This window comes from Sus scrofa, chromosome 18 (genome assembly GCF_054392235.1).
Source record: "Sus scrofa isolate SSC_HxYL_T2T_F1_AM1 chromosome 18, Sscrofa_HxYL_maternal_Yorkshire_Landrace_v2.0, whole genome shotgun sequence".
NCBI classification, from domain to species: Eukaryota; Metazoa; Chordata; class Mammalia; order Artiodactyla; family Suidae; genus Sus; species Sus scrofa.
In genome coordinates, this window is record NC_139400.1 from 22,583,088 (window position 1) to 22,610,259 (window position 27,172).

Consider the following 27,172-nt stretch of genomic DNA (forward strand, 5'->3'; position numbering starts at 1 on the left):
AAAAGACAAAAAAAAAAAAAAAAAAAAAAAAGTAAAAGGACCAATTTATGCCATAAATACTGAAGAATGGTGGTGTTTAAGGGGAAAAAAAAGAGAGAGAAAATTGTAGAGGAGTAAGCAGCATGATTCAACTCAACTCATGACCCTTGTTCTACCCCTAAGAGGCAGTATGGAGGAAAGAAGATACGTCAACAAACGCGTCCTAATTCTCATGGAGACCTTGCAGTTTGCGAAGAAGCATCTTAGGGTGATTAAGCAAAGACCACATCATTCCCATTTTTATGTCAATAGAAGAAACCAAGGTAAAAACCACCAGGAGGAGAACCACTACACAGCACCGTGGGACCTCAGCAGAGGCAAGAAGGGTGGCCTGCCTTGGGATCATCTACGATCACTGGAATGCTGGACAGTGATGTGGCAAGCACCAGGACTAAGACACTCCAAGGCTGAGTGGCGGTGACCCTGGGAGGTCCTCGGAATGAGCACAGGCCAAGTGCCTTAATATACACCGCACTCTGTCGTGCCAGACTCTCTTCTCCTAACACAAAGGGCTCAGGCACAGAGGCTGCCCAGAGAGGAAGTACTGAAGATGCTGGGGCAGAATCACGGATTGGCCTCAGGCTTCCTCGCAACAACATAAAAATGGAAATGATGTGGTCTAACAGTTAAATGCACAGGCTCGGAAGCCACACTGCCTGGGAAACTCTGCAGTATTATCTGTGTGACTTTGAGCATCATCTGTGAAATGTGGGTAATAATTGTTCTGCCTCTTATAAGACTGTTGTGAGGATTAAATCAGTTAACATGAAAAGTGTTTAAGACAATACCTGGCACACAAGAGCTTCATAAACTCTATGAGCTGTTATCTTTAACGTTACCAGTTCTGAGGGAAAGAAAATCAGAGCTGGTCATGCTGCTATCAAGGAAGAAAGGCAACCTTAAGATGTTTGTAAACACGAGAGAATTCAGGGAGTATTATATACCTTTTCTTGGGAGAGGGGACCTGAATACGAATTAAAAATACCAAGAAATAAATCAAAAGAAAGAACTTAGGAGTGGAGAAGCTATTGGAGGAAAAAAGAGAAAGGGTGCTGTTCTGGAATCTAAGCAAATATACAAGTAAAAATTGGTGCTGTTCTGGAATCTAAGCAAATATACAAGTAAAAATTTTTTTTTTTTTTTTTTTTTGGTGTCAGGGTCACACCCACTGCATATGGAAGTTCTCAGTCTAGGGGTCGAATGCCTACACCACAGCCACAGACAATGCAGGATCTGGGCTGAGTCGTGACCACACCACAGCTCACGGCAATGCCAGATCCTTAACCCACTGAGCAAGGCCAGGGATCAAACCTTCATTCTCATGGATACTAGTCAGATTTGTTTCCACTGAGCCACAAAGGGAACCCCAAATAAATTTTTTAAATAACCAACATATCTTAATTTTTTATAATATTTTTTTCTTCTAAATCATAGTGATCTTTTAAGAACCAGTATTTCTTATACTCCTGTATAAAGAAATGTCTGTCTGGAATTCATTGATGTCTTCAGTTTCACTTCAATTAGTTTTTTATCTATTAAGTTCATGTAAAATTAAATAGTTGTTTTCTAAAACTTTATGTAAAAGATATTCCATTCTCGTAAATTACCTTTGTATGTCTGTTTCTCTCTACCACACGCCCCTCTCCAAAATGTACATATACACAGAACAATGTTTAAAAGCTATTTACCAAATGTTAACATTTGGTAATTTCTAGATAGTGGGATTCTAAGTGTTAATTTTTTTTTTTTTTTTTTTTTTTTTTTGCTGCCCTGCAGCCTATGGAGTTCTTAGACCAGGGATCAGATCCAAGCCACAACTGCAACCTATACAGCAGCTGTGGCAACACTGGATCCTGAACCCACTGTCCCAGGCCCAGGATTGAACCTGTGTCCCAGCACTCCTGAGATGCCCCAAATCCCTTTGTGCCACAGCAGGAATGCCAAGCATTAATCTGTTTTCTGAACTTTTTGAATTTTTTTACACCGACCACATATCATTTTTATAAACGCATTACTCCAAAAAAGGGAATTAACTGTTAGATCCAATTTCAAATAAGTCATAAGTAGCTGCAAAGTAATAATAACCTCATTCTATTAAGTGTATGTCAGTCTGTAAAGCATTGTTAAAAATCCATCCAACGTAACCAACTCACCAGGAAGTGCTGCTTTACTTATAATTCCTGTCAGCAGAGCCAATTCCTGCAAAGACCCAGCACTAACATCCTGACAGCGCAGGATTGCCTGTATGGTATCAGAATGCGAAATGAGAAACTGCAACACCTAAGCCAAGAAAAGGAGGAGAAATGGAAAAAACAGAGGTGGAAGAGTAAACAATTACATTATAAATTTATATCCATCTATTTATTTATTTACTTATTTATTTATCTATTTATCTTTTTGTTTTTTTCCAGGGCCGCTCCCATGGCATGTGGAGGTTCCCAGGCTAGGGGTCTAATCGGAGCTGTAGCCGCCAGCCTACACCACAGCCACAGCAACGTGGGATCCAAGCCGCGTCTGCAACCTACTATCCATCTATTTAATACACTGAAGCAAGTAATTTAATGTAATGAATATTAGATAAGCTGTTACCTTTTGCATTTACATAGTTCATTTCTTCAAGAAGCAAACATTTATTTAAGAAAGCTAAAAATATGGATTATTTCAAAGTTTAGAAATTAATATACTTGGAAGTTACTGTAGAAGAATATAAAGTTTAGAAATTAATATACTTGGAAGTTACTGTAGAAGAATATAACTTGTAAATACTGTATGAAAACTATTATTTGACCCCCATTTTATTTATTTTTATCCAAATGGAACTAGAACATGAATTCAAAATGTGTATAAAAATGACTTAACTGGGAACTCCCGAAGTGGCTCAGTAGAAAAGAAACTGACTAGTATCCATAAGGACACAGGTTTGAACCCTGGCCTTGTACAGTGGGTTAAGGATGTGATGTTGTAGTGAGCTGTGGTGTAGATCGAAGACGCAGCTCAGATCTGGTGTTGCTGTGGCCCATAGCTTGAGAACCTCCATATGCCACAAGTATGGCCCTAAAAAGGATTAAAAAAATATATAAAACTTAACTGAACTCAGGTTGGCTCTCTGGAAGTATAACTAGTGTGAAAATGGGGAAAATCACAAAAGGCTTTTGTCTAATTCTCCTTTTGATATTATGAAAATAAAGGAGATATACATCTTGATCTCCAGAGTTCCCACTATGGCTCAGCGGGTTAAGAACATGACTAGTATCCATGAGGATGTGGATTCAATCCCTGGCCTTGCTCAGTAGGTTAAAGGATCTGGCATTGCTTGAGCTGCAGATGTGGCTTGGAACTGGCATTGCTGTGGCTGTGGTGTAGGCTGGCAGCTATAGCTCCGATTCAACCCCTACCCTGGGAACTTCCATATGCCACAGGTGTAGCCATAAAACATTAAAAAAAAAAACAACAACAAAAAAACAACTCGACCTCCAAACTCTGCCCTTCCAGCTTACCTTTTTTATAATGTACCATCATAGAGGACTCACTCATTTTCATATCCAAACATCTTCTCAACTACATTATAAATATCTTTGAAGGCAGGGAATATGCCACAACAGGCTAAACATTTGAATCACTCAGGAACTGTGCCCCTTTTTATTTGTGAATATAGACTCCTAGCCTCAGCCCATCATTGCTGGACTCAGTAATTTATATTTTTTAGAAGCTACCCAGGTGATTCCACTATGCTCCATACAAGACTGGTCCTATATCACAATGTCCCATTTCTACTAAAAAATCTTAATCTCAACGAAGTAGAAAAAAAGCCTTTGAGTGTTAAAGAACTGACTCAAAGGACTAGATTAATGCAGTGTAACGTCTGGTGCCACACCAGAAACAGCAGCATTCTATCCTGGTGAGGTAGCCTGAAGACTGATGGCAGGGAAAGCAGATAAAATTACCATAAATTATTAGGACACAGTTCCTGAGGGTATCACAATAACAGAGCAATACAATAAAAAAATGCAGATTCATAATGATAAGCCTAATTATTCAGTGAAAGGTTAAATTCTACATTGTATTATTAGTTTAAAGAAACATATTTGAAGATTTCACTGAAAAGCAATGAAAACAGAATTTCTAGTATCTGTAGGAAAAATATTAGTTAGAAAATCACTTATTTAAATTATTCATTCGTTAATTACTGCAACTAAATGTGGCATTGTCATCTATCTTTTGCATTTTTTTCAAGATCTAATAAAGTGTACAGCCTTCTCTAATAAATACTCAGTTAAATTACATCTTAGAGGCCAGCTTATTTCTATCACAATAGCTGCTTCCTTTTATAGAACAACACATTTAGATCTCTTTTCCCCTCTCACTAGTCTATCAATTGGCTGTGGTGTTTCTTTCAAACAAGAGCAGGAAACAAAGGCCAATGAATTTCAGAGCGCAGTACAAGGGGCCTGTTTCCAACACCCAGCTCTGCCACAGAGTGATTAAGGCAAATTCATCTACGGCTTCGGCACCTGTAAAAGATTTTGCCTGTGATGATTTCTACACTACGGCTTCCTCTTACCTGCCCTGCTGCCTGCAAGTGCTGGGCCATACTAGACGTGAGGATGACCTGGCACAAACGGAGAGCAGGAAGGAGAATCTGGCGGTACCGGTCCACCGGAGTAGGGATGAACACTGGTGGGTCTCTCATGCCAAACATGCTTGATTCATTTCCAATGAACAAGGAGAGAGCAACGGTTCAAGAGTTAGGGTACATTCCAAGTCCCCGACCACCTCCACGCAAACAATCACAAGTGGCTGATTAAGACGTGAAGCTACTAATGAGCACTCCGCATCCCGTATGCACACTTAATGAAAACCGTTATTTGAATTTTGAAAAATATTAGTAGATATTTGCATAATTTGAAAAGACAATGCTTAAAGTTCCCCAGACATACTTATTCTACTCTAAACGTTCCCTTGGGCCATAGAGACCATGAGTAAGAAACAGACAGAAACAAAAGTTACTTACCCCAAATTTCCCTCTTCTATACCCAAAGCCAAAAATGAATCTACATTGTCCATTACATAAAATAAAACAAGATTCTAACGAGTTAATATGAAGTTTTAAAATAATTTAACCTTTAAGATTAGGTTTCAAACACTGTATTAATAAATTATTATTTACTATAAATGTTTATAGTTAAATTTTTGGGCCAAAAAAATATGGTTGCCTATTGAAGAGAAGTGAATGAAAGCAAAATGTGTAAATAAAAAGAATAAAAAGAAAAATAAAGGCTTTCTAAAGATAATACTGTATCATGAATTGAGGCTATAATTTACTCAATCCTCTTCATCTAAGGTGAAAATAACTCTCATGTCTAAAACTTTACAAAGTGATATTTTAACTATACAGCAGAAATTGACAGAACAATGTAAATCAACTATAATAAAAAATTAAAAATAAATAAAAATATATGATATTTTAAAAACATTTTTGGGGGGAGTTCCCTTGGTGGATCAGTGGACCCAACTAGGATCCATAAGGATGCAGGTTCAATCCCTGGCATTAAAGATCCAGTGTTGCTATGAGCTGTGGGGTGGGAAACAGAAGCGGCTTGGATTCCAAGTTGCTGTCGCTGTGGTGTAGGCCAGCAGATGTAGTGCCAATTCAACCCCTAGCCTGGGAATTTCCATATGCTGCAGGTGTGCCTCCCCCCGCCAAAAAAAAAGCAAAAAATAAAAAACACTTTTTTGAAGTAAAATAGTTCTACAGTTAAGTCTGAAAAACTCAAACATTCTATTTGATAATGGTCTTTTGAAGAAAATTACTAAAACTGACCTAAATGTTATTTAATATTAGGAGGGTATGCTATAGGCCTAACAATTAACAATGCTGGAGCCATTAGGAAAATACAGGAAAAAAAAAAAACTATATTGAAACTCAACTGAGAAATCTATTAGAAAGTTTGAAACTTAAAATAATTTCACATGACACTTTCAAATTAGCAAGCAGTTGGTAAAATGTTAAAATGACAAAAATATAAAATGCTATTCAAGGAGTTCCTATTGTGGCTCAACTAGTGTGAACCCAACTAGTATCCATGAGGATGCAGGTTCGATCTCTGGCCTTGCTCAATGGGTTAAGGATCCAGTGTTGCCATGAGCTGTGGTGTAGGTCACAGACACAGCTTGGATCTGGCATTTCTGTATCTGTGGTGTAGGCTGGCAGCTCTGATTTGACCCCTAGCCTGGGAACTTCAATATGCTGCAGGTATGGCCCTAAAAAAGCAAAAAACAAACAAAAAATGTTATTCGAATCATCAGAGATAGACAATCCATAACAAATTATAATTTCACTACAATACTTTAAAAAGACCACTATAACTGAAAACATGTATTTCTACCGAACATTACAAAGTTGGGGAAAAAACATCTCCTAACAAAAGGCTCTCCCATTTCCCTTTGGCTCCAAAAGGTCCCTACCTACTCTTACCCTCACTAGTAACTTCCATTTATAAATAAATGGCAGGGATGTATGACCAAAGAAAATTATCAGGATGAAAGAGTACTGCTCAAATAGAATTATAAATGGTAAAATTAGGTTTGAAATTTTTTCCCCTTAATGATCCTTTACTGGAAACTTAACAAAAGCTAAAGCCACGTGATATGTACACTTACCCCTGTGGGTCCATTTCTGGGCGCATGTCATAGACTTGGCACTGTGCCAGTCTCACAATAACCCCAGACCTCAGTAGCTCTAAAGCACCCTGCTGTATCTTGGCCACTCTTGTGAGAAATGCCTAAGAAGTTATAAAATGGAAATCATCAGTACAGAGATCACACCCAAGGGTCTCATGTAAAAAATGAAACTTTCTCATAGCACATTTCTGATCTGCAATCATTGATTAAGAAAAATTCTGAGCTAGCTACAAAGCGGCACATGATACCATGTGTACCACAGGATTTTTAGGATTTGTAAATGGCAGAGTGCATCTGAAGTGCCGCATACTCCTTGCATGCATTAAGTATTCAACTAAAACATCACGGGGGCTTAGGGAGGGCAGGGAAGGTTGTACGTTTTGCTCACAGCTGTATATCTACCATCTAGTGCCATGCCTGGCCTTTAATAGGTATTTAATCAATAACTGTTGAATAAACGCTGAAAGGAGGGAAAAAAAGAGTTAATGAAGAATCCTTGACTTTAGAGCTTCTCTTATTGGGTCATTTGTGGCATATTTAACCAGAAGGGAACAGAGGATAAAACAGATTTGGAGGACATGAAATGATGAATTATATATACTAGATTGAAAAGAAAATCCTGTGTGTAATGTAGAACCAGTACATCTACATTTGGATTTCAATAGGCAACTAGTATAATCTGATTTTTGTTGTGAGCAGGACATGTTTGCTGACTCTTCTCAGAGAGTGCTGGGCACTGGCAATCAATCTGAGTGAGTGAGCAGCCGTCTCAGCACCCAACTAGTCCTCTCAGGATCACGTCAACCCACCTCTGGCATGCTCAGAAGATACACTTTTAGCACATTCCCAAACTGAAAACTCCTCAGAAATGACTATAGCTTGTATGACAGAAATACTCAAAATGTGGGCCATGTTAATTTCCTTTACCAGCTCTTTAGCCCCAAGAGGAAATGGCCTATTGCTGTGACGTCAAGTGAATATAAAGCCTTACCATTTTGGATTCATAAGTGTAAAGAGCTTTTAAAAGGGGAGGCTGTGGAGTGAGTAAGCTCTGCAAAGTGCGGTCATCTTCTACCAAGCTGTCCACAAGCACCTTCAAATAGCCACTGTTCGAAAGATACAAAAGCCACTGCTGCTGCTTATCTACAGAAACAATCCGATCAAGCAGAGCCAGTGCCAGCATCTGGAGGAGGAATAAACCACAGTCCAAAACGTGGAGATGGCTACTAAAATCAACAATAACGTGGAAATGTTTAAAACTTTTCTTACAAGAAGAAGGGTTACTTGCAATATGACTTTCTTATTTTGTTTTTATAGAAGTTGAAAGCTATGTACCCAGAATCTTGATTTATTAATAAAAGGGAAAAGTTATATTTCTGAAACAAAACCTACTACATTCAAATAATTGCATTAAGTGTATTTTATCAGAATCTAAACATTACTTGTTGGAGGAAAGGGATTTTTAAAAATAGCTTCCTTCCCATCCCCAAGTTGTAAAGTTTTACATGCTCATTGTAGAAAACAGAAAAGTATATAGAAAATACATTATCTGATAAACAGAGACCATTCTGATCTACCTCTTCCCAAATATTTTTTAACATAATTGAGAGCATGCTACATTATTCAAATACTACGTAATTTTCCAACAGCAGGAAACTATCTTCTGGCTGTATTGTCTATCACCAGTATGACACAATATTTTAAAGTTATATAAATGCAGATACTCCTCAAAAAAGCAGAGAAAGGCATATTCAGTATAAAACTTATTTATCCAACATCCTAATATTCAAAGATCTTTATTAAGCAGCATCTTTGTTGCTTCTACCAGAATAAGGCCAACCTCGAAATTAACAAAAAGACTATTCTAAGGGTACATTATAAACTAATTAAGATTCTGAACATAATTTTAAAAACACATGAATAAACAAAATGGAAATTATAGCAAATAAGCAAATTCACTAAAATATATTACAGAAAATATTCTCAATATGTAACATATATTTGAAAAGTTGATTCAATTTATACTTTAATAAGTCAAAATATTTATCCAGTTATAATACTAAGGAGGAGTTACTGTACCCTTCCAATCTCATGACCATCACAAGCATCTCGACAGACCACTTCCATGAGGGCGGCACCATAGCTCTCAATGATGGCTATGTTTTCTCGTTGTAATTTACTAAATACATCTTCAGGGGCTGTCAGCCTTTCCCACATGGTTTTCTTGGCTAAAGGGTTACAACAGAAGACACATAAAACACCCCAGCAAAAAGCAGTTGGGTAACTGAGTAATTACACCTCATACACGACAACAAATCCTTCCGTTACATTACAGACTTACACAAACGCCCATCAACCAACCAGTCTGGGCAGGTTAACCTGAAGAACACAATGCACTATTCTATGCAGGCACACTAACTGTTACAGTTACCACAATGGCATCAGGAAAAGGATAAACTATTCATAAAGAATCAAATGAATTATTACACAAATTCCAAGAGAACCAATTCCTGCATTTATCCTGCCAACCAACCTTGTTTTATCTTTTACTGAGATCTGTGAGAATTTGGCTACAAAGGATAGGGAACAAAGCAGACAAAGATCTGCCTCCAAAACCAGATATTTTTAATCTTTTATATTTTTAATTGAAATACTTATTAAAAGGGGTTTATCCATTATGAAGATAAATTTAATTTAATTCAAGGTACAAGGATAAAGACAGGCTCATAACATTACATAGCTTCCTGTAAACCTTTTAGAAAAGTTCCATAATTACACTACATAAAGCAGTAATCTGTACTTGAAACTAATCTTATGACTTTTTCCCAAACAGTACATGGCAAAGTTTTTAAACTGAGAAAGGATTCTCAAGACAGGATGATCAGGTCATTGCCTGGTGGCCTAGCAGTTAAGGATCTGGCTTTACACTTCTGTGGCTCATGTCACTGCTATGGTGTGGTGATCCCTAGCCTGGGAACTTCCGTGTGCCAGCCAAAAAGGAAAAGACGATCAGAATAGAGAGTAAAACAAAGCAGGTTTAATCATGAAAAATAAAAGTAACCCATGCTGTGGTCTATATTCCACTATAAAGTTTGCAGCAGGCAAAACGTCAGAGTTTTAACATTATAGTTTAATATTTATATTTTTTCCTAAAATATCTTTATCCCTAGTTTGATTTTATTTTAGTCATACTTATACTTAATTTCAAAGAGTGTCAGAGGAGGGTATGCGATTATTTTCTCCATCGTGTCACATCCTCAAGTCTTCTAGTCCCATCTACCTCTCTAACCGCCTCTCCCTCCGCACTCCTCCCCCATCCCTCCCATGTCACCGTCACGCTAGCCTTCCTGTCCCTCAAATTCAGCATTTACTTCAGTCTCAGAGTCTTTATAGTAACTGTTCTTTATGTTCCTTCCCAGATCTGAGCATGGGTGCGTCCTCTTCATCATTCGAGACTCCATCAAATATCACTTTCTCAACTACCTCCAACATTCCCTCCTCCTCCCACAATATGTCACACTACTATTTATTTTCTCCATAGTACTTATTTATCAGATGTATTCAGATTATGGTATTTTTTGGTTTCCATGCTTGTTCTCTGTCTCCCTACATCAGATGTAAACTTAGTGAACAACGGCATTATGTCCATCTACCACTATTTCTCCAGAATTTACCACAGGGTCTAGTGCACAATAGAAGTTCAAATATTAATTATTGATTGACTGATTGGCAGCTTAAAGGGAAGTTCAGAAACTCTGCTCCAGGGATGCCACTGGATGCCTTCCGGGTGGGGTGCCATGGGGGTGGGCTTTCGGGAATCTAGCCCAGTGAGCTACGCCATCTCCTTTTGTTTGGCACGTAGGACTGCCACAAAACTGTTTGAATAAAGGCTTTGGGCAAAAGCCTAAAAGCCGTTACTTTATAGGTTTAACATTTTTTAAGCCATGGATTCCTTAGTTCAAACACTGTGGTTAAAATGACAGTAGAGAGATGCTGGAACATCACTATAGAGACTCTTCCAAAAAAGTGTGACCCGTAGGTACCCCTGCAAGAACACCTACGGTTCACAGTGAAATCTGAAAAACAATGGTTTACAGAAGACCAGTTAAGTATCAAAGAAATACTTTCCAGGAGTTCCCGTCGTGGCGCAGTGGTTAACGAATCCGACTAGGAACCATGAGGTTGCGGGTTCGGTCCCTGCCCTTGCTCGGTGGGTTAACGATCCGGCGTTGCCGTGAGCTGTGGTGTAGGTTGCAGACGTGGCTCGGATCCCGCGTTGCTGTGGCTCTGGCGTAGGCCGGTGGCTACAGCTCCGATTCAACCCCTAGCCTGGGAACCTCCATATGCCGCGGGAGCGGCCCAAGAAATAGCAACAACAACAACAAAAAAGACAAAAGACAAAAAAAAAAAAAAAAAAAAAGAAAAGAAATACTTTCCAGTTTTCAGACTGTGAACAGAGGAGTTCCCATTGTGGCGCAATGGAAATGAATCCGAGTGGGAACCAGGAGGTTCGGGGTTCGATCCCTGGCCTTAATCAGTAGGTTAAGGAATAGTGTTGCTGTGAGCTGTGGTGTAGGTTGCAGATGCGGCTTGGATCCTGCATTGCTGTTGCTGTGCTCAGCAGCTGCAGCTCGGATTTGACCCCTAGCCTGGGAACCTCCATATGCCACAAGTGGGGTCCTAAAAAGTTAAAAAAAAAACAACCCAAAAAACTGTGAATAGATCTCAAAGTTCCAATATTATTTATTGATACCACTACCTAGAAATAAGAAAAATCTGTGATTTGGAATTTAATTAGATCTTTACTTAAAATCTTTTTTTTTTTTTTTTTGCTTTTTTTTTTAGGGCCACACCCACAGCATATGGAAGTTCCCAGACTAGGGGTCAAACCAGAGCCGTAGCTGCTAGCCTACACCACAGCAGCAGCAACAAGGGAACTGAGCCACATCTGTGACCTACACCACAGCTCACAGCAATGCCAGATCACTGACCCACTGAGCAAGGCCAGGGATTGAACCCACATCTTCATGGATACTAGTTGGATTCATTTTGGCGGCACCACAACGGGAACTCCTAAAATCCTCATTTTTTGGTGGATAAAATAATTCATTAGAAACGACCAAATGGTTTCTTCTATTCCAATCTGTCCCTTCTTCCAACATACCATATGAATCACCGTCTCACAAACATTCCTAAACACCAACTTCTTCATATCTAAATACTTTAAATGGTTATTGCTTAATTCAACTAGCTTTAACACTGCAGTTTCATTTTCAAGGTCATTAATAATAGGGTCCTACCCTTTCAACTTGGGCTTTATTTTCCATCAACCGTCTCTCTTGCTTATGGCCAAGATATCTTCCTGATTCTTTACTCCTTCCTAGTTTGGGCCTTGCCTGAAAAGCTCTCCATTTATTCTTATCCAAATGCAACCCAATCAGAAAAGTTAAGCCAAAATCTCGATTTCCTTTCTCCTCCTAATTCTTATAAAACTTGTAATTTTACTTCAGGGTTGGCAAACTGAGGCCAGTAGGCAAAATATGATCTCCCACCTATTTTGCTTCTGTTTTTGTTTTTGTTTTTTTTTTTTCCTTTTTTAGCCGCAGCAATGCCAGATCCTTAACCCATTGTGCTGGGCTGGGGATTGAAACCTGTGTCCCAGGGATCCTGTTGTGCCACAGTGGCAAGTTCCCCACCCGTTTTTGTAAATAAAATTTTAATGCAACACAGCTTATGTCTCTGGCTGCTTTTGCATTAAAATGGCAGAGTTGAGTAGCTGCAACAGAATGCATATGGCTCATAAAGTTTACAACATTATCTGGCCCTTTATGTAAAAAGTTTGCTGGCAGAGTTCCCACCGTGGTACAGTGAAAACGAATCTGACTAGGAACCATGAGGTTGTGGGAAAGGATCTGGCGTTGCCGTGAGCTGTGGTGTAGGTCGCAGATGCGGCTTGGACTTGGCATTGCTGTGGCTGTGGTGTAGGCCAGCAGCTACAGCTCTGATTGGACTCCTAGCATGGGAACCTCCACGTGCTGCGGGTGTGGCCCTAAAAAGACAAAAGACAGAAAAAAAAAAAAAGTTTGCTGGCATCTGGTCTATATCACCCAATTTAAAGCTTAGTGTTTTATAAATACATATATTGCCATTTCTACTAGGATATAAGCCTTATGAAAACAAGAACACAATTAATGTAGCCTGCTTCCTGGAACAAATGAAAATGATCAATCACCAAATGATTACTGATTTTCATTGGTATTATGAAAGCTAGAAATAATCTAAATGTCCAAAAATGGGTAGGCTAAATAGATAATGGTATGTCCGTAAGTGGTAAAATCTAGGGATATTAAAAATGGTATTAGAGGCGGAGCAAGATGGTAGAGGAGTAAAAGGCTGCACTCACCTTCTCCCACAAAAACATCAAAAAAACAAATCTACATGTAAAATGACTCACACAGAACATCAACTGAATGCTGGCAGAAGAACTTAAATCTCCAAAAAGGGCAAGAAACTCTTGACATAACTGGCTAAAACAAAAGAGAAAGAGAGAGAGAAAAGGAATCAGGAGGGGACTAGCAATCCTGAGAGGGAGGCGTGAAGGAGAAAAGGCACCCACATCCTGGGAAACCACCTAACTGACCGAAAGATCAGCTGAGTCGGAGGGACCTGAAAGTCGCCGAGAAAAGCGCAGCAGCTGGACTGAGACCAGCAAAGCAGAGTGAGAGCTGCACAGATCGTCTGCACCACCGGCCCGGACACCACAGCCTGAGATGCTCCGGCGGGGGCTGGGCACGGAGACTCAGGCTCCGGAGGTCAGTCTTGGGGAGAGGCCTGGGGCTGGCTGTGTGCGGACAACCCAAGGGGCTAAGGAGCAGTGCACCACAGCAGGGGGAACCCGGGAGAAGGTCCGGACCTGCAGGAGAGGCAAGGCGCCAGTATTGGCGAGGGCGAGGAGGAGCGGCGGACGCCATAGAAAACTCCCTGCACCTGAGTGTGCGCGTGGGCACCCGCCGGCTCTGAGTGGGCAGGGCGGCTCTGGCACAGGCTGCAGGGAGCAAGAAGCCTCTCACTCCTTTAGGAGAGACTGGGCGCTTCTTGTGCAGGCTGCCGGTGGCCAGGCACCTCCTGTGGCGTCAGGGGGCTAACTGCGACGAGGTGCCTCCTGCACAATCTACAGGGGGCAGGGACAGACTGGGGCGGTTGTCTTGGAGGCCTGAAGGAAGCGTGGCTTGCCACCACTGGGGGCCTGTGAGTGGGCTCCACCTGCAACCCCAGTCACCTTAGGGGTTGGCAAAAAAGAAAAAAAGAGGGCACTGCAACCAGGTGCCATAGGCTGTTGCTCTCACTCCCCTGGGAACAAAACCGCCCTACAGCTGCCACTGCCAAATATTCGGGGTGGTGCCCAGACACTTGGTCACTGTCCCTTCCCAAGACCCTACAACTAGGAGCAACTGGTGTAGCACCTCCTGCGTGGGCTAAGTGGGACAGGGTGCTCCTAGCATGGTCTGCAGGTGGCAGGGGCACATCACTGCAGTTATCTCAGACTCCAGAGGTGGGCATGGCCCACTGCCACTGGGGATACCTGAACAAAAATCACTTGCAGCCCCACCTCAGCGGGCACCACAGAGAAGGACACTGTGACGAAACACCACCTGCTGCTCTCGCTCCCCTGGATGAACAGGGCTGCAAGTGGTGTCTGTTCACGGACCCCTGAACCTGCAACTAGAAGCAGCTTGTGCAGCACGTCCTGTGGGGGCTAAGCAGGATGAGGTGTCTACAGGTGGCAGGGGCAAACCACCACAGTTATCTCTGGCTCCAGAGGTGGGAGTGGCCCACCACCACTACGGATCCATGAACAGACACCACTTGCAGCCCCATTCACCTCAAGGGCACCACAGAGGAGGGTGCTGTGACCAAACACCACCTATTGGTGCTCTTGCACCCTGGGAACATACCTGCCCTGCTGCTGCCACTGCCAAATGCTCCCGGCAATACCCACACACTTGACCTCTGTCACTTCCCAGGATCCTACAACTAGGAGCAGCCTGTACAGCACCTCCTATGTGGGCTAAGTGAGAAGGGTTGTTTCATGCAAGGTCTACAGGTGGCGGGGTCAAACCACCACAGTTATCACTGACTCCAGAGGCAGTCCTGGCCCACTACCACTAGGGGTCCCTGAACAGGCACCACCTGTGGTTCCCATCACCTCAGAGGAGGGCATTGCAATCAAACACTAGCTGTTGTTGCTCTCACTCCCCTGGGAACTCACGCACCCTGCTGCTGCTCCTACCAAATGTTCTGGTCACCTTATAGATCTGCCTAGAGCTCATTTACCACTTCCCAGGGCCCTGCAACTAGGAGCACACTGTGCCACCTTCCTGCAGGTCCTTGCTGCTGCTGAGAGCCCAGCATCCAGGCACTGATTGCTGGCCCTACCCATTGCCTCCTTCTCCCTGAAAACACACTGAGCATCCTGGGGATAAGAGCCTGCTCACACCAAAGAAAGAGACAGCAAATATTCAAACTCCCACACCAAAAATAAATAGTAACCCCCCCAAAAAAATACAAACGGATGCTCTTGCATAGAAGTAGCCTTACAAGACTACAGTTTGGCTTCCCCAAACTCACAGAAAAACACAATCAAGATGAAGAAGCTCCCAGAAAACATTCCCAGTTAAAGCAACTGGAGAATTCACCTAAAGGAGTCAACAATGAAACAGACCTCTGCAGTCTGACAGACACTGAGTTCAAAAGGGAGACAGTAAAAATACTGAAGGAATTAAGGCCGAATATCAAGGAATTAAGAGCAGATATGAACAGTAACGCAGACTCCTTTAGAAAGGAACGACAAAATATAAGGAGGAGCCAAGAAAAACTAGAAAATTCATCTGCAGAGATGCAAACTGAGCTAAAGGCAATAAAGAGCAGATTGAATAATGCAGAGGAACGAATTAGTGACATGAAAGATAGAATAATGGAAATCACCCAATCAGGACAGCAGACAGAAAACCAAATGAAAAAACGTGAAAGCAATATGAGACCTATAGGATAATATAAAGTGGGCCAATCTATGCATGATGAGAATTCCAGAAGGAAAATAAAAAGAAAAGGGGATTGAAAATATATTTGAAGAAATTATGTCTGAAAACTTTCCAAATCTAAATATCAAGATGCAGGAAGCACAGGGGGCCACAAAGTTAACCCAAACAGGCCCACACCAAGACATATTATAGTAAAAATGGCAAAAAGTTAAAGAGAGGATTCTAAAAGCAGCAAGAGAAAAGCAAAGTGTTAATTATAAGGGAACCTCCATATGGCTATCAGCTGATTTCTCTACAGAAACTCTACGGGCCAGAAGGGAGTGGCAAGATATGTTTAAAGTGATGAAGGGAAAAAAATCTGCAACCTAGAATACTGTATCCAGAAAGAATACCATTTAAAATAGAAGGGGAAATAAAGAATTTCTCCAACAAACAAAAGCTAAAGGAGTACAGCAATACTAAACCCATTCTAAAAGAAATACTGAAAGGGCTTCCCTAAATAAAAAAAAATAAAAATAAAAAAAAATAAGAAGAATTAAGAATTAGGATGGAGGAAACCACAATTGGAAAGCAATCACTTAAATAAGCCAGCATACAGATATAAACATAAAGATGTTAAAAAAAAAAAAAAGACATCAAAATCATACAATGTGGGGAAGGAAAGTAAGAAAATATAGATTCTTTTTTTTATTTTAATGATGTGTTTGAGCCTATATAACTATCAGGCTAAAGCAAGCAGATATAGGAAGGGCTTAACATGATTAAAAAACAGGGCAACCACAAATCAAAACTGAACATTACATTCACAAAAACTGAAGACACAACCACTCAAAATCTATGGGATGCTGCAAAAGCAGTGCTCAGAGGGAAATTCACAGTGATCCAGGCCTTCCTCAAAAAAGAAGAAAAATTTCAAATTGACAACTTAATCCACCACCTAAATGAATTAGAAAAAGAACAACAAACAAAACCTAAAGTCAACAGAAGGAATGAAATCATAGAGATCAGAGTGAAAATCAGTAAAATAGAGATTAAAAAAACAATAGAAAAAAACAGTAAAATGAAGAGCTAGTTCTTTGAAAAGGTAAACAATATTGACAAACCTCTGCTTAGACTCACCAAGAAGAGGAGAGAAAAAACCCAAATAAACAAAATAAGAAATGAAAAAGGAGAAGTCACGACAGATACTACAGAAATACAAAAAACCATGAAAGAATACTATGAACAATTGTTTGCTAACAAATTTGACAACCTAGAAATGGACAACTTTCTAGAGATTTACAGCCTGCCAAAAGTGAATCAAGAAGAAACAGATCAACTGAATAGACCGATCGCTAGAAATGAAATTGAATATGTCATAAAAACACTCAATACAAATAAAAGTCCAGAACAGGTGAATTCTACCAAACATACAAAGAGGAACTTATACCCATCCTTCTTAAACTTTTCCAAAAGGTTGAAGAAGAAGGAAAACTCCCAAAGACATTCTATGACAGGACCATCACCCTAATTCCAAAACCAGACAAAGATACCACCAAAAAAGAAAACTATGGGCCAATATCTTTGATGAATACAGACGCAAAAATTCTCAACAAAATTTTAGCTAACTGAATCCAACAGCATATAAAAAAGATCATACACCACAACCAGGTGGGATTCAACCCAGGTTTACAAGCATGGTTCAAGATACACAAATCAATCAGCATCATACACTACATTAACAAAAGAAAAGTCAAAAACCACATGATCATCTCAATAGATGTGGAGAAACATTTGACAAAATACAACATCCATTCATGGTCAAAATTCTTACCAAAGTGGGTATAGAGGGAACATACCTTAACATAATAAAAGCCATTTATGACAAACCCATAGCAAATATAATACTCAATGCAGAAAAGCTGAAAGCCTTCCTGCTAAAATCTGAAACAAGATAAGGATGCCCACTCTTGCCACTGTTATTCAACATAGTATTGGAAGTCCTAGCCACAGCAATCAGACAAACAAAAGAAATAAAAGGAATCTAAATAGGAAGAGAAGAGGTAAAATTGTCACTGTATGCAGATGACATAATACTATATATAGAAAACCCTAAGGACTCAACCCCAAAACTACATCAACTTATCAACGAATTCAGCAAAGTAGATTAACATTCAGAAATCAGTTGTATTTCTGTATACTAACAATGAAATATTAGAAAAGGAATACAAAAATACAATACCTTTTTAAATTGCACCCCGAAAAATCAAATACCTGAGAATAAACCTGACCAAGGAGGTGAAACACTTACATGCTAAGAACTATAAAACATTAATCAAGGAAGTTAAAGAAGATGTAAAGAAATGGAAAATATTCCATGCTCCTGGGTTGGAAAAATTAATATTGTAAAAATGGCCATACTACCCAAAGCAATCTACAGAGTCAGTGCAATTCTTATCAAATTACCCATGACATTTTGCACAGAACTAAAGCAAACAATCCAAAAATTTATATGGAGCCACAAAAGAACCAGAATTGCCAAAGCAATCCTGAGGAACAAAAACCAAACAGGAGGCATAACTCTCCCAGACTTCAGGTAATATTACAGAGCCACAGTCATCAAGACAGTGTGGTACTGGTACCAAAACAGACATACAGACCAATGGGACAGAATAGAGAACCCAGAAATAAGCCCAGACACCTACGGTCAATTAATCTTTGACAAAGGAGGCAAGAACATAAAACGGGAAAAAGACAGTCTATTCAGCAAGAATTGCTGGGAAACCTGGACCGCAACATGCAAACCAATGAAACTAGAACAAACCCTCATACCATGCACAAAAATAAACTCAAAATGGCTTAAAGACTTAAATATAAGACAAGACACCATCAAACTCCTGGAAGAGAATATAGGCAAAACATTCTCTGACATCAACCTTACAAACGTTTTCTCAGGTCAGTCTCCCAAAGCAGCAGAAATAAAAGCAAAAATAAACCAATGGGACCTCATCAAACTGACAAGCTTTTGAACAGCAAAGGAAACCAAAAAGAAAACAAAAAGACAGCTTACAGAATGGGAGAAAATAGTTTCAAATGATGCAATTGACAAGGGCTTAATCTCTAAAATATACAAACAACTTCTACAACGCAACAGCAAAAAGCCAGCAACCCAATGGAAAAATGGGCAAAAGACCTGACTAGACCGTTCTTCAATGAAGATGTACAGATGGCCAACAAGCACATGAAAAAATGCTCAACATCACTGATTGTTAGAGAAATGCAAATCAAAACTATGAGATACCACCTCACACAAGTCAGAATGACAATCACTAATAAGTCCACAAATAGCAAATGCTGGAGGGGGTGTGGAAAAAAGAGAACCCTCCTGCACTGTTGATGGGAATGTAAGCTGGTACAACCACTATGGAGAACAGTATGGAGGTACCTCAGAAAACTATGCATAGAACTACCATATGCCCCAGCAATCCCACTCTTGGGCATATATCCAGACAAAACTTTCCTTGAAAAAGACGTGCACCCGTGCATTCTTTGCAGCACTATTCACAATAACCAAGACAAGGTAACAACCCAAATGTCCACTGACAGATGACTGGATTAGGAAGACGTGGTATATATACATGATGGAATACTATTCAGCCATAAAAAAGAACAAAATAATGCCATTTGCAGCAACATGAATGAAACTAGAGACTCTTACAACTGAATGAATGAAGTCAGAAAGAAAAAGAAAAATACCATATGCAATCACTTAGATCTGGAATCTAGTATACAGCACAAATGAACCTTTCCACAGAAAAGAAAATCATGGACTTGGAGAACAGACTTGTGGTTGCCAAGGGGGAGGGGGAAGAGAGTGGGAAGGATTGGGAACTTGGTGTTAAGAGATGCAGACTATTGCCTTTGGAATGGATTAGCAATGAGATTCTGCTGTGTAGCATTTGGGAACTATGTCTAGTCACTTATGATGGAACATGATAATGTGAGAAAAAAGAATGTATACATATATGTGTAACTGGGTCACCATGCTGTACAGTACAAAATTGACAGAACAGTGTAAACCAGCTATAGTGAAAAAAATTAAAAATCATTATATTAAAAAAAATAAAAATAAAAAACAGGAAAAAAATGTTATTTATGGAGTTTCCGTTGTGGCTCAGCAGTAATGAACCCAACTAGTATCCCTGAGGACCCAGGTTAGATCCCTGGCCTCACTCAGTGGGTTAAGGATCCAGTGTTGCTGTGAGCTGTGGTGCAGGCCAGCACAGCTCAGATTTCACCCCTAGCCTGGGAACTTCCATATGCCTCAGATAAGGCCCTAAAAAGACAAAAAAATTAAAATTTTATTTAATGAGGTGGAAAAAGCTAATAAAATAGAAAGTAGAAAGAAAAGGGAAGATAAAAATCAATACAAAAAGATGGTTGGCTATAACCAAAATGTCCTCATAGTTATTTTAGAAGGGTAGAATGTGTGACTTCTCTCTTCCTTTTGTTTATTAGTACGTTCTAAATTTCCTACAATCAATATTTATTTTGAAATAAAAAATAAAAGCTAAAAGATTTTTTAAATACTTGATTATTAATTTTTAGTCAGGTTCACAGGTTCTAGGACATGACTCAGGTTGTAAAAATAAATAAATAAAAGCAATAGTGAGAAATGCATATCTAAATTCACATTAAGCAAAAAGCCTGCACATACTACAGACACATATACCTGTATCTAGTGTTTTAAAATCACTTACTGGAGCTTAATTCAAAAGAACAGAGTCAATAGCATGTAAGATGCTCTATGAAATCCTTTCAGTCCCAACACTTTATAACTAAACCATAGGTGTACTTGTATTATAATTCTAGATCACACTAACGACTAGACCATAAAAATTGAAGACCTCATGACAGGATTTTCAAAAATTTAATAATGACAAGAGGTTATCTTTTCTAATCTTATTTTCTTTCAAAAAAGTGAATGGATACTATGGTTTCATAAACAAAGAACAAGAATATTCTCCATCAAGAGTTATAACAGCCCAAAAGAATCATGGGCAGAGCAAAAATATTCCTCATTTGTACTCTAATTCTTAATTCTTACTTAGAAAAAAGAAAAACCAGTTTAAATGAAAATAGGATATATGATAAAATTGATAAGTGCTTAAAACTGCAACAATTTAAACAATTTCAAAATTAAGAATTTAAACTGGTATCTTCCATAGTGCTATATCAATCAATTATAAAGTTGAACATCCTAGAAAATGGAAAGTTAAAATGAATGTTTTAAAAACAATATAATCCATTTTACTGAAATTACAACAAAAAATTTCCAAAGGGCTAACTTCATGGAAATCTGACGAAGAAGGATGCACTGTATCCTCTACACTAAGGTGTTCACTTAACTTCATGGGTTGGCTTTATACACTTTTACTGAGATTAAAAATAAGCTGGAAAATGTGTATCTTTGTCATTACCAATCTGTTTTTAAGTATGAAATATTTTTATAATTCTAGAGTTTAAAAAACAGATCAAAAAGAAATTAAGACTACGCCAGGTCCTTAACCCACTGAGCAAGGCAGGCATAAAACCTGCATCCTTACAGAGACAGTGCTGGGTCCTTAACCCGCTTAGCCACAACAGGAACTTGTAGATTTAATATTTATTTATTTATTTATTTGTCTTTTTAGGGCCACACCTGTGGCATATGGAAGTTCCCAGACTAGGGGTCGAATAGAAGCTTCAGTTGCAGGCCTAGGCCACAGCCACAGCAGCACCAGATCCAAGCGGTGTCTGCCACCTGCACCAGAGCTCATGGCAATGCTGGATCCCTGACCCACTGAGCGAGACCAGGAATCGAACCCACATCCTCATGGATACTAGTCCGGTTCGTTACAACTGAGCCACAACAGGAACTCCAAGATTTAATATTTCTAATTTAAAACTTAAAGAAACTATTATCTAGGGAATAAAGTACTTTGTTATTTAAAACAAGTCAAAAAAAGCAGTAATTAAGAAATACTAATTAAGGGATAAAACTGCTCTAAAATATAGATCATTTGAAAATCAAAAACAAAGGAGAATTTTCTTTTATGATCACATTGCTTTTACCACATCTTGATAATGAGTTCTACACACCATGCAGAGCTCCACCTAGTGGTTAAGTGGTGTTTTTTTTTCAATTCAACTAAATACAATATTAAATTGTTTTCGTCAAGAGGAAAATAGGGGAGGTGTGTCGGCAGAAGAGAGTAGGGAGTGAAATCCCCAATACTCTCTTAAAAAAAAAAATAACAACCTCCTATTTGTTTAAAAAGTTCCTCTGAATTACTCTTTCTTTTGTGGGGGGGGGGGCCACACCCACAGCATGTGGAAGTTCCAGGGCCAGGGATTAAACCCGTGCCACAGCAGCATAGCAGCATCCTGAGCCACTGCAGTGACAATGTCAAATCCTTAACTCACTGCGCCACAAGGGAACTCTTGAAATACTTTTTTATTTTTAAGGCCCCTAAAAACATTTTTGTGCATTATTTAAGCTGGTAGGACATTTCTATAAATATATCCTTCTAAGGATTATAGTATGCAAAAATATATAGCCAGTTAAAAATAGTATGAGATAATGTGAGTCTTACACACAAAGTGGTTTTTAAGAATTTGTGTACAAAATAACAAATGCTCATAAAAGTTCTCAGAAAGAGACAAGGAGATGGTGCTTACAAGTTCTTAAATAGAAGAGTAACTCTGGCAGAGAATACTATAACTGGTCTCTTGAATAGTTAAAAACATTTTCAATATGTGGAGACAGGAGAATCCATATTATTATTCTTTTTTTTTTTTTTTTTTTTTTGCTTTTTAAGGCTGCACCTGTGGCATATGAAGGTTCCCAGGCCAGGGGTCAAATCGGAGCCATAGCTGCTGGCCTATACCACAGCCAGCAACGCAGGATCCAAGCCACATCTGCAACCTACACCACAGCTCACGACAACACTGGATCCTTAACCCACTGAGTGTGGCCAAGGATCGAACCTGCAACCTCATGGTTCTTAGTCAGATTCTTTTCTGCTGCTCCACGATGGGAACTCTCACATTATCATTCTTAATTAAAAATGCTAACTACAGTTTAGATAGCAGATTTACAACTATTTTAAACACACAGATCTTTCAAACAAGAAATTCTATTTCTTGTAATCTATCCAAGAAAAACCTCCCATTAGTACAAAAATACATATGTACACTATTGATGAGAGTTTAAACTGGTAGAGGTCCATTTGGTAGAATCTATTAAAGCAAAAATATGCACACTCTTTCATATGGAAATGAGGTATCTTCTTTGAGAAATATACGGGCTTATAAAAGAATACTTGATTCAGAATTTTTGTGACAGTAAAAAATTCGAAACAAATTAAGTGCTTCTGAATAAGGCAAATGATTAAATGTTACTTCCATACTATGGAATAATGAGCAATTTTAAAAGTTACAACTAGGTATGTATTATATATATTGTTCAATGGGACCACAGGTGAGAGTATTACAAAAAAATATAACCAAAAATAATATTTGAGGGTGCTTTGTTTTCACATTAGTCTTGTACGATTGTCACAATTTTAGAACTAAGAACACTTGACTTTAGAGTAAGCACCTTTTTTGGGGGGGGCGGGGGGCTGTGCCCGTAGTATGTGGAAGTTCTCAGGCCAGGGACTGAACCTGTGCTACAGCAGCAACCTGAGCCACTACAGTGACAATGCCAGATCCTTAATCTACTGTGCCAAAAGGGAACTCCTAGAGTAAGCACTTCAATGATTCCATAAACACTCATTTATTATAGCTGATGAAAAAGTGATTTTTTTAAGAAATTAAAGTAACCAATCCCTAAAACCAGAAAAGATTAGAAATCTAATTCTACCTGCTTCTAAGGTGTCTGGTTCATCTGGTCTCTGGGCAATCTGTAAGTAATACAGCAGAGAGCCATACAGGTGTGTCCTCACTCGCTGGAACCCACCACCTAAGAAAAAAGAGTAGGAGAGTAAAAACCTTTTTTCAAATTAAAGTTATAGCGAATACAGAAGTTGCAATTTATAGAAAATTTAGATGAAAAAACCTGTCTTCAAAATGAAGTCTAAGAGTTTCTTCAATATGATGTGAAGTGAAGAATCTCCAATAGAAGCAAACCCCACCACAGGGTTCTCTGCTGGCGGAGGTGAGGTGAAAGAGCTATCAAGCATAAAAGCATAATGGGCCTCTCCAGGTCCCAAGACTAACGGTTGCTTCTGTTCTGTGCGAACGGCTTGGCTTAGGTGAGCGGTCAGGGTGAACACGGCACCTGCTACCACTGGCATTAACTCCTGTGCGGCTTCATCATCGAGGATCTAAAAGCAGAAAGAGGATCTGCTTTCAGCTACAGTCATGAACATGTCTTATACATTTAGCTTTTCAACTACCATAAGAACTTAAGAATAGAATTGCATTGTTCAAAGAAAATAAAGGCTAATGCACAGGAGGAAATTTATTTTTTTTTGTCTTTTTTTTTTTTTTTTGCTATTTCTTGGGCTGCTCCCGCGGCACATGGAGGTTCCCAGGCTAGGGGTCTAATCAGAGCTGTGGCTGCTGGTCTACACCGCAGCCACAGCAATGTGGGATCCGAGCCGTGTCTGCGACCTACACCACAGCTCACAGCAACGCCGGATCCTTAACCCACTGAGCAAGGGCAGGGGTTGAACCCGCAACGTCCTGGTTCCTAGTCGGATTCGTTAACCACTGCGCCACGACAGGAACTCCCACAGAAGGAAATTTAAATTGCTGGGTAACATGTTCTTAACTAGAAGAGATTCCTATCAGAATTCCCTAGAGATTTTTAAGGAAATTAAAATAATGTCTCACCACGTCTAGGGTAGAATCTGTCATGTGTATATATATATATATTTTTTTTTTTTTTTTTTTTTTTTGTCTTTTTGTCTTTTTCTAGGGCTGCTCCTGCGGCATATGGAGGTTCCCAGGCTAGGGGTCCAATCGGAGCTGTAGCCACTGGCCTACACCAGAGCCACAGCAACGAGGGATCCAAGCCGCGTCTGCAACCTACACCACAGCTCACGGCAACACCGGATCCTTAACCCACTGAGCAAGGCCAGGGATCGAACCCGCGACCTCATGGTTCCTAGTCAGATTCGTTAACCACTGAGCCACGACGGGAACTCCTGTCATGTATATTTTTAAAAAGCTCCCTAGAAAATTCTGATACACACTCTGGTTGAGAGCGATTAGTGTACAAAGTTAGGACCTTTCTCAAGGAAAGTCTTAACAGTGGTGTTGCACAACTCTATTTACTCCCAATCTAAAATGGAAAAAAAGGAGTGGCAAACTATGTTTCAATGGTATAAATATGTATTCGGCTGTATAAAACAATTTAGGAGGCATGGTTACCACCTTATCATGCACATCTTGTAAAATATCACGAATAATCAGTTGTCGATCTTCTGCCTGAATTAGGTCCTGGGGACAAGCTGTCAGTATGATCTCTACCAGCTGCCTCCATGACTCCAGCGCATGCCGTTTTGCATGAAGACACTGCAGCAATTTGTTTCTTCCTACCACGTACTGAAGAATAGTGCTGATCTCCTAAAGCCGCAGAAATTGAATTGCAAGGTTAACACAGAGGCAAATAATGTCTTTTCCTAACAGGTTCCGAATTTTAATTCTGTCAGCTAAACTGAAAATATATATAGTATACTTAGGAAACACATGCATGGCAGTCAACAAATGATTTTTCATGTTATACTGGTGGCCGGAGCATGAAAAATAATACATAAGGCTGTGTAGTGTGTGTGTGTGTGTGTGTGTGTGTGTGTGTAAGGCAGGAGACAGAAGTGATGTGGGTGGAAATGAGTTTCTTATTCTGTCTTCTTTTAACTGTTTACTTATCTTACTCTGGAGCACTAGAGTTAGTTGCCTAAAACCCAGTTTCAACGGCATGTTGATGGCTCTGCCTCTTGCTTTGGCCTAGCCAGCTGAGCTCCCATGTATGTGCTTCTTCCCACCTGACCTCTTACCCTACCTCCCCATTTGTGATGACAAATGAATCTCTCTTCCCTGACGGACAGGGAGCAAGTGAAATCCATCATACAGTATGGACAGGTTATAAATCCTCAACTAACTTAGCAGAAAAGATGCTATTTTTTCTGGTACCCAGGCATTAACTTTTAATGTCTAATTCAACTTTTAACAGTTAAAAAGTCAAAAGCGAAAGATTCTATTCAAGTTTAATTTTTTAAGTAGTTTTCTAATAATGAACTAGAAATCAATGAAATGGTTTGCCTTCTAACTGGCAATTTAGTTTAAGTAGTTAAAAAGTTAAAACTAATACATACTCAACAGGGCTTACCTCCATTAGAAGAGGTCTCTGTCCTATGGCTGCCATACCCTGAAGGGCATTTACTTCAGCAACAAGAACTCTATGAAGAAGCTATATAATTGAGAAAAGAGAGAAAAATAAGACCAGTTCTACTGGTAGAACAGTAACCTAGCAATTACTATAAACTGCCCTACGGTGAAAAGTTGCAACTATCTTTACTTACAATCTAACAATGGCACTGTCTAGTTTCTAGTCAAGAACAGTGGGCATCCCTCACCTTCCAGAGAGTGGTCCCAAAGAGCCTCTGCAGCAGGTAAATTAGGGCAAATGCACAGGATATCCTCTTCCTACTAGGGAGTTCACTGCCATTTAGGTGGTAGGGAGTTAAAGAGTTAAAACCACTCCACACTTAGAGCTGGGTGGCATGATTACTAAGAGGAAGGTGACAGGGAATCTTTTAAAGAGGTAAAGTTAGTGTGGCCTATTCGGTTTGCTTTCCTGGCTGTTTGACAAGTAAATGCCACAGTCCAATAAATCACTATCTCTATTAGGAAAAAAAAAATTATATTTTTTTCCTAAAAACTCAAAGTCTGAACCACTTGATACTGTACACGCTCTAAAGCAATGCTCACCTTGACATTGCAGACTGTCTGTCCCCGTAAATTCTTGTGTTCACAGTTAGCGATTACTTGTTCAATCTGGGCTCGATCAAAGAAATCCAACTGTAAAGGCTCAGGGATCTCCTGACTGAAGTCAATGGAGTCAAGAATACTGAGAATTTTTCGACGTACTAGAAATAATAAAAAGTAGTTCAATTCTACTTGGGACACCGAGGAGAAAAGCTAACCACTATATTCAGCTCAATCTCAAAGACAGAACCATGTTCAGAAAGGGAATCAGTGTGGAAACTGAAAACTGTTGAAATCTAAATTGGATTTTATTTTTTTATTTCACCTTTGGCTTTACTCATGGCATGCGGAATTTCCCAGGCCAGGGATCGAACCCATGCCAGAGAGTGACAATGCCAGATCCTTAACTGCTGGGCCCCCTGGGAACTCCGGATTTTATTTCTAATACATTCATT

At 39.6% G+C, this 27,172-nt stretch overlaps 1 protein-coding gene across 4 annotated transcripts in view; it reads right to left on the reverse strand.

The window, feature by feature from the left end:
- The window catches only part of NUP205 (nucleoporin 205), a 102,719-nt gene that overhangs the window by 22,454 nt on the left and 53,093 nt on the right, over positions 1-27,172 (reverse strand). For all 4 annotated transcript variants that reach the window (XR_014833734.1, XM_021079230.2, XM_085005395.1 and 1 more), the window contains 10 exons: positions 26,721-26,878; positions 26,119-26,199; positions 25,164-25,355; positions 23,842-24,109; positions 23,647-23,745; positions 8,800-8,948; positions 7,712-7,903; positions 6,700-6,821; positions 4,601-4,739; positions 2,193-2,319 (listed from right to left, as the gene is read on the reverse strand). Coding sequence is in view for 3 of the 4 variants with exons in the window: in XM_021079230.2 (XP_020934889.1) it covers positions 2,193-2,319; positions 4,601-4,739; positions 6,700-6,821; positions 7,712-7,903; positions 8,800-8,948; positions 23,647-23,745; positions 23,842-24,109; positions 25,164-25,355; positions 26,119-26,199; positions 26,721-26,878 (1,527 nt within the window). In the remaining variant the exon portion in view is untranslated. The remainder of the gene's footprint in view (positions 1-2,192; positions 2,320-4,600; positions 4,740-6,699; positions 6,822-7,711; positions 7,904-8,799; positions 8,949-23,646; positions 23,746-23,841; positions 24,110-25,163; positions 25,356-26,118; positions 26,200-26,720; positions 26,879-27,172) is intronic.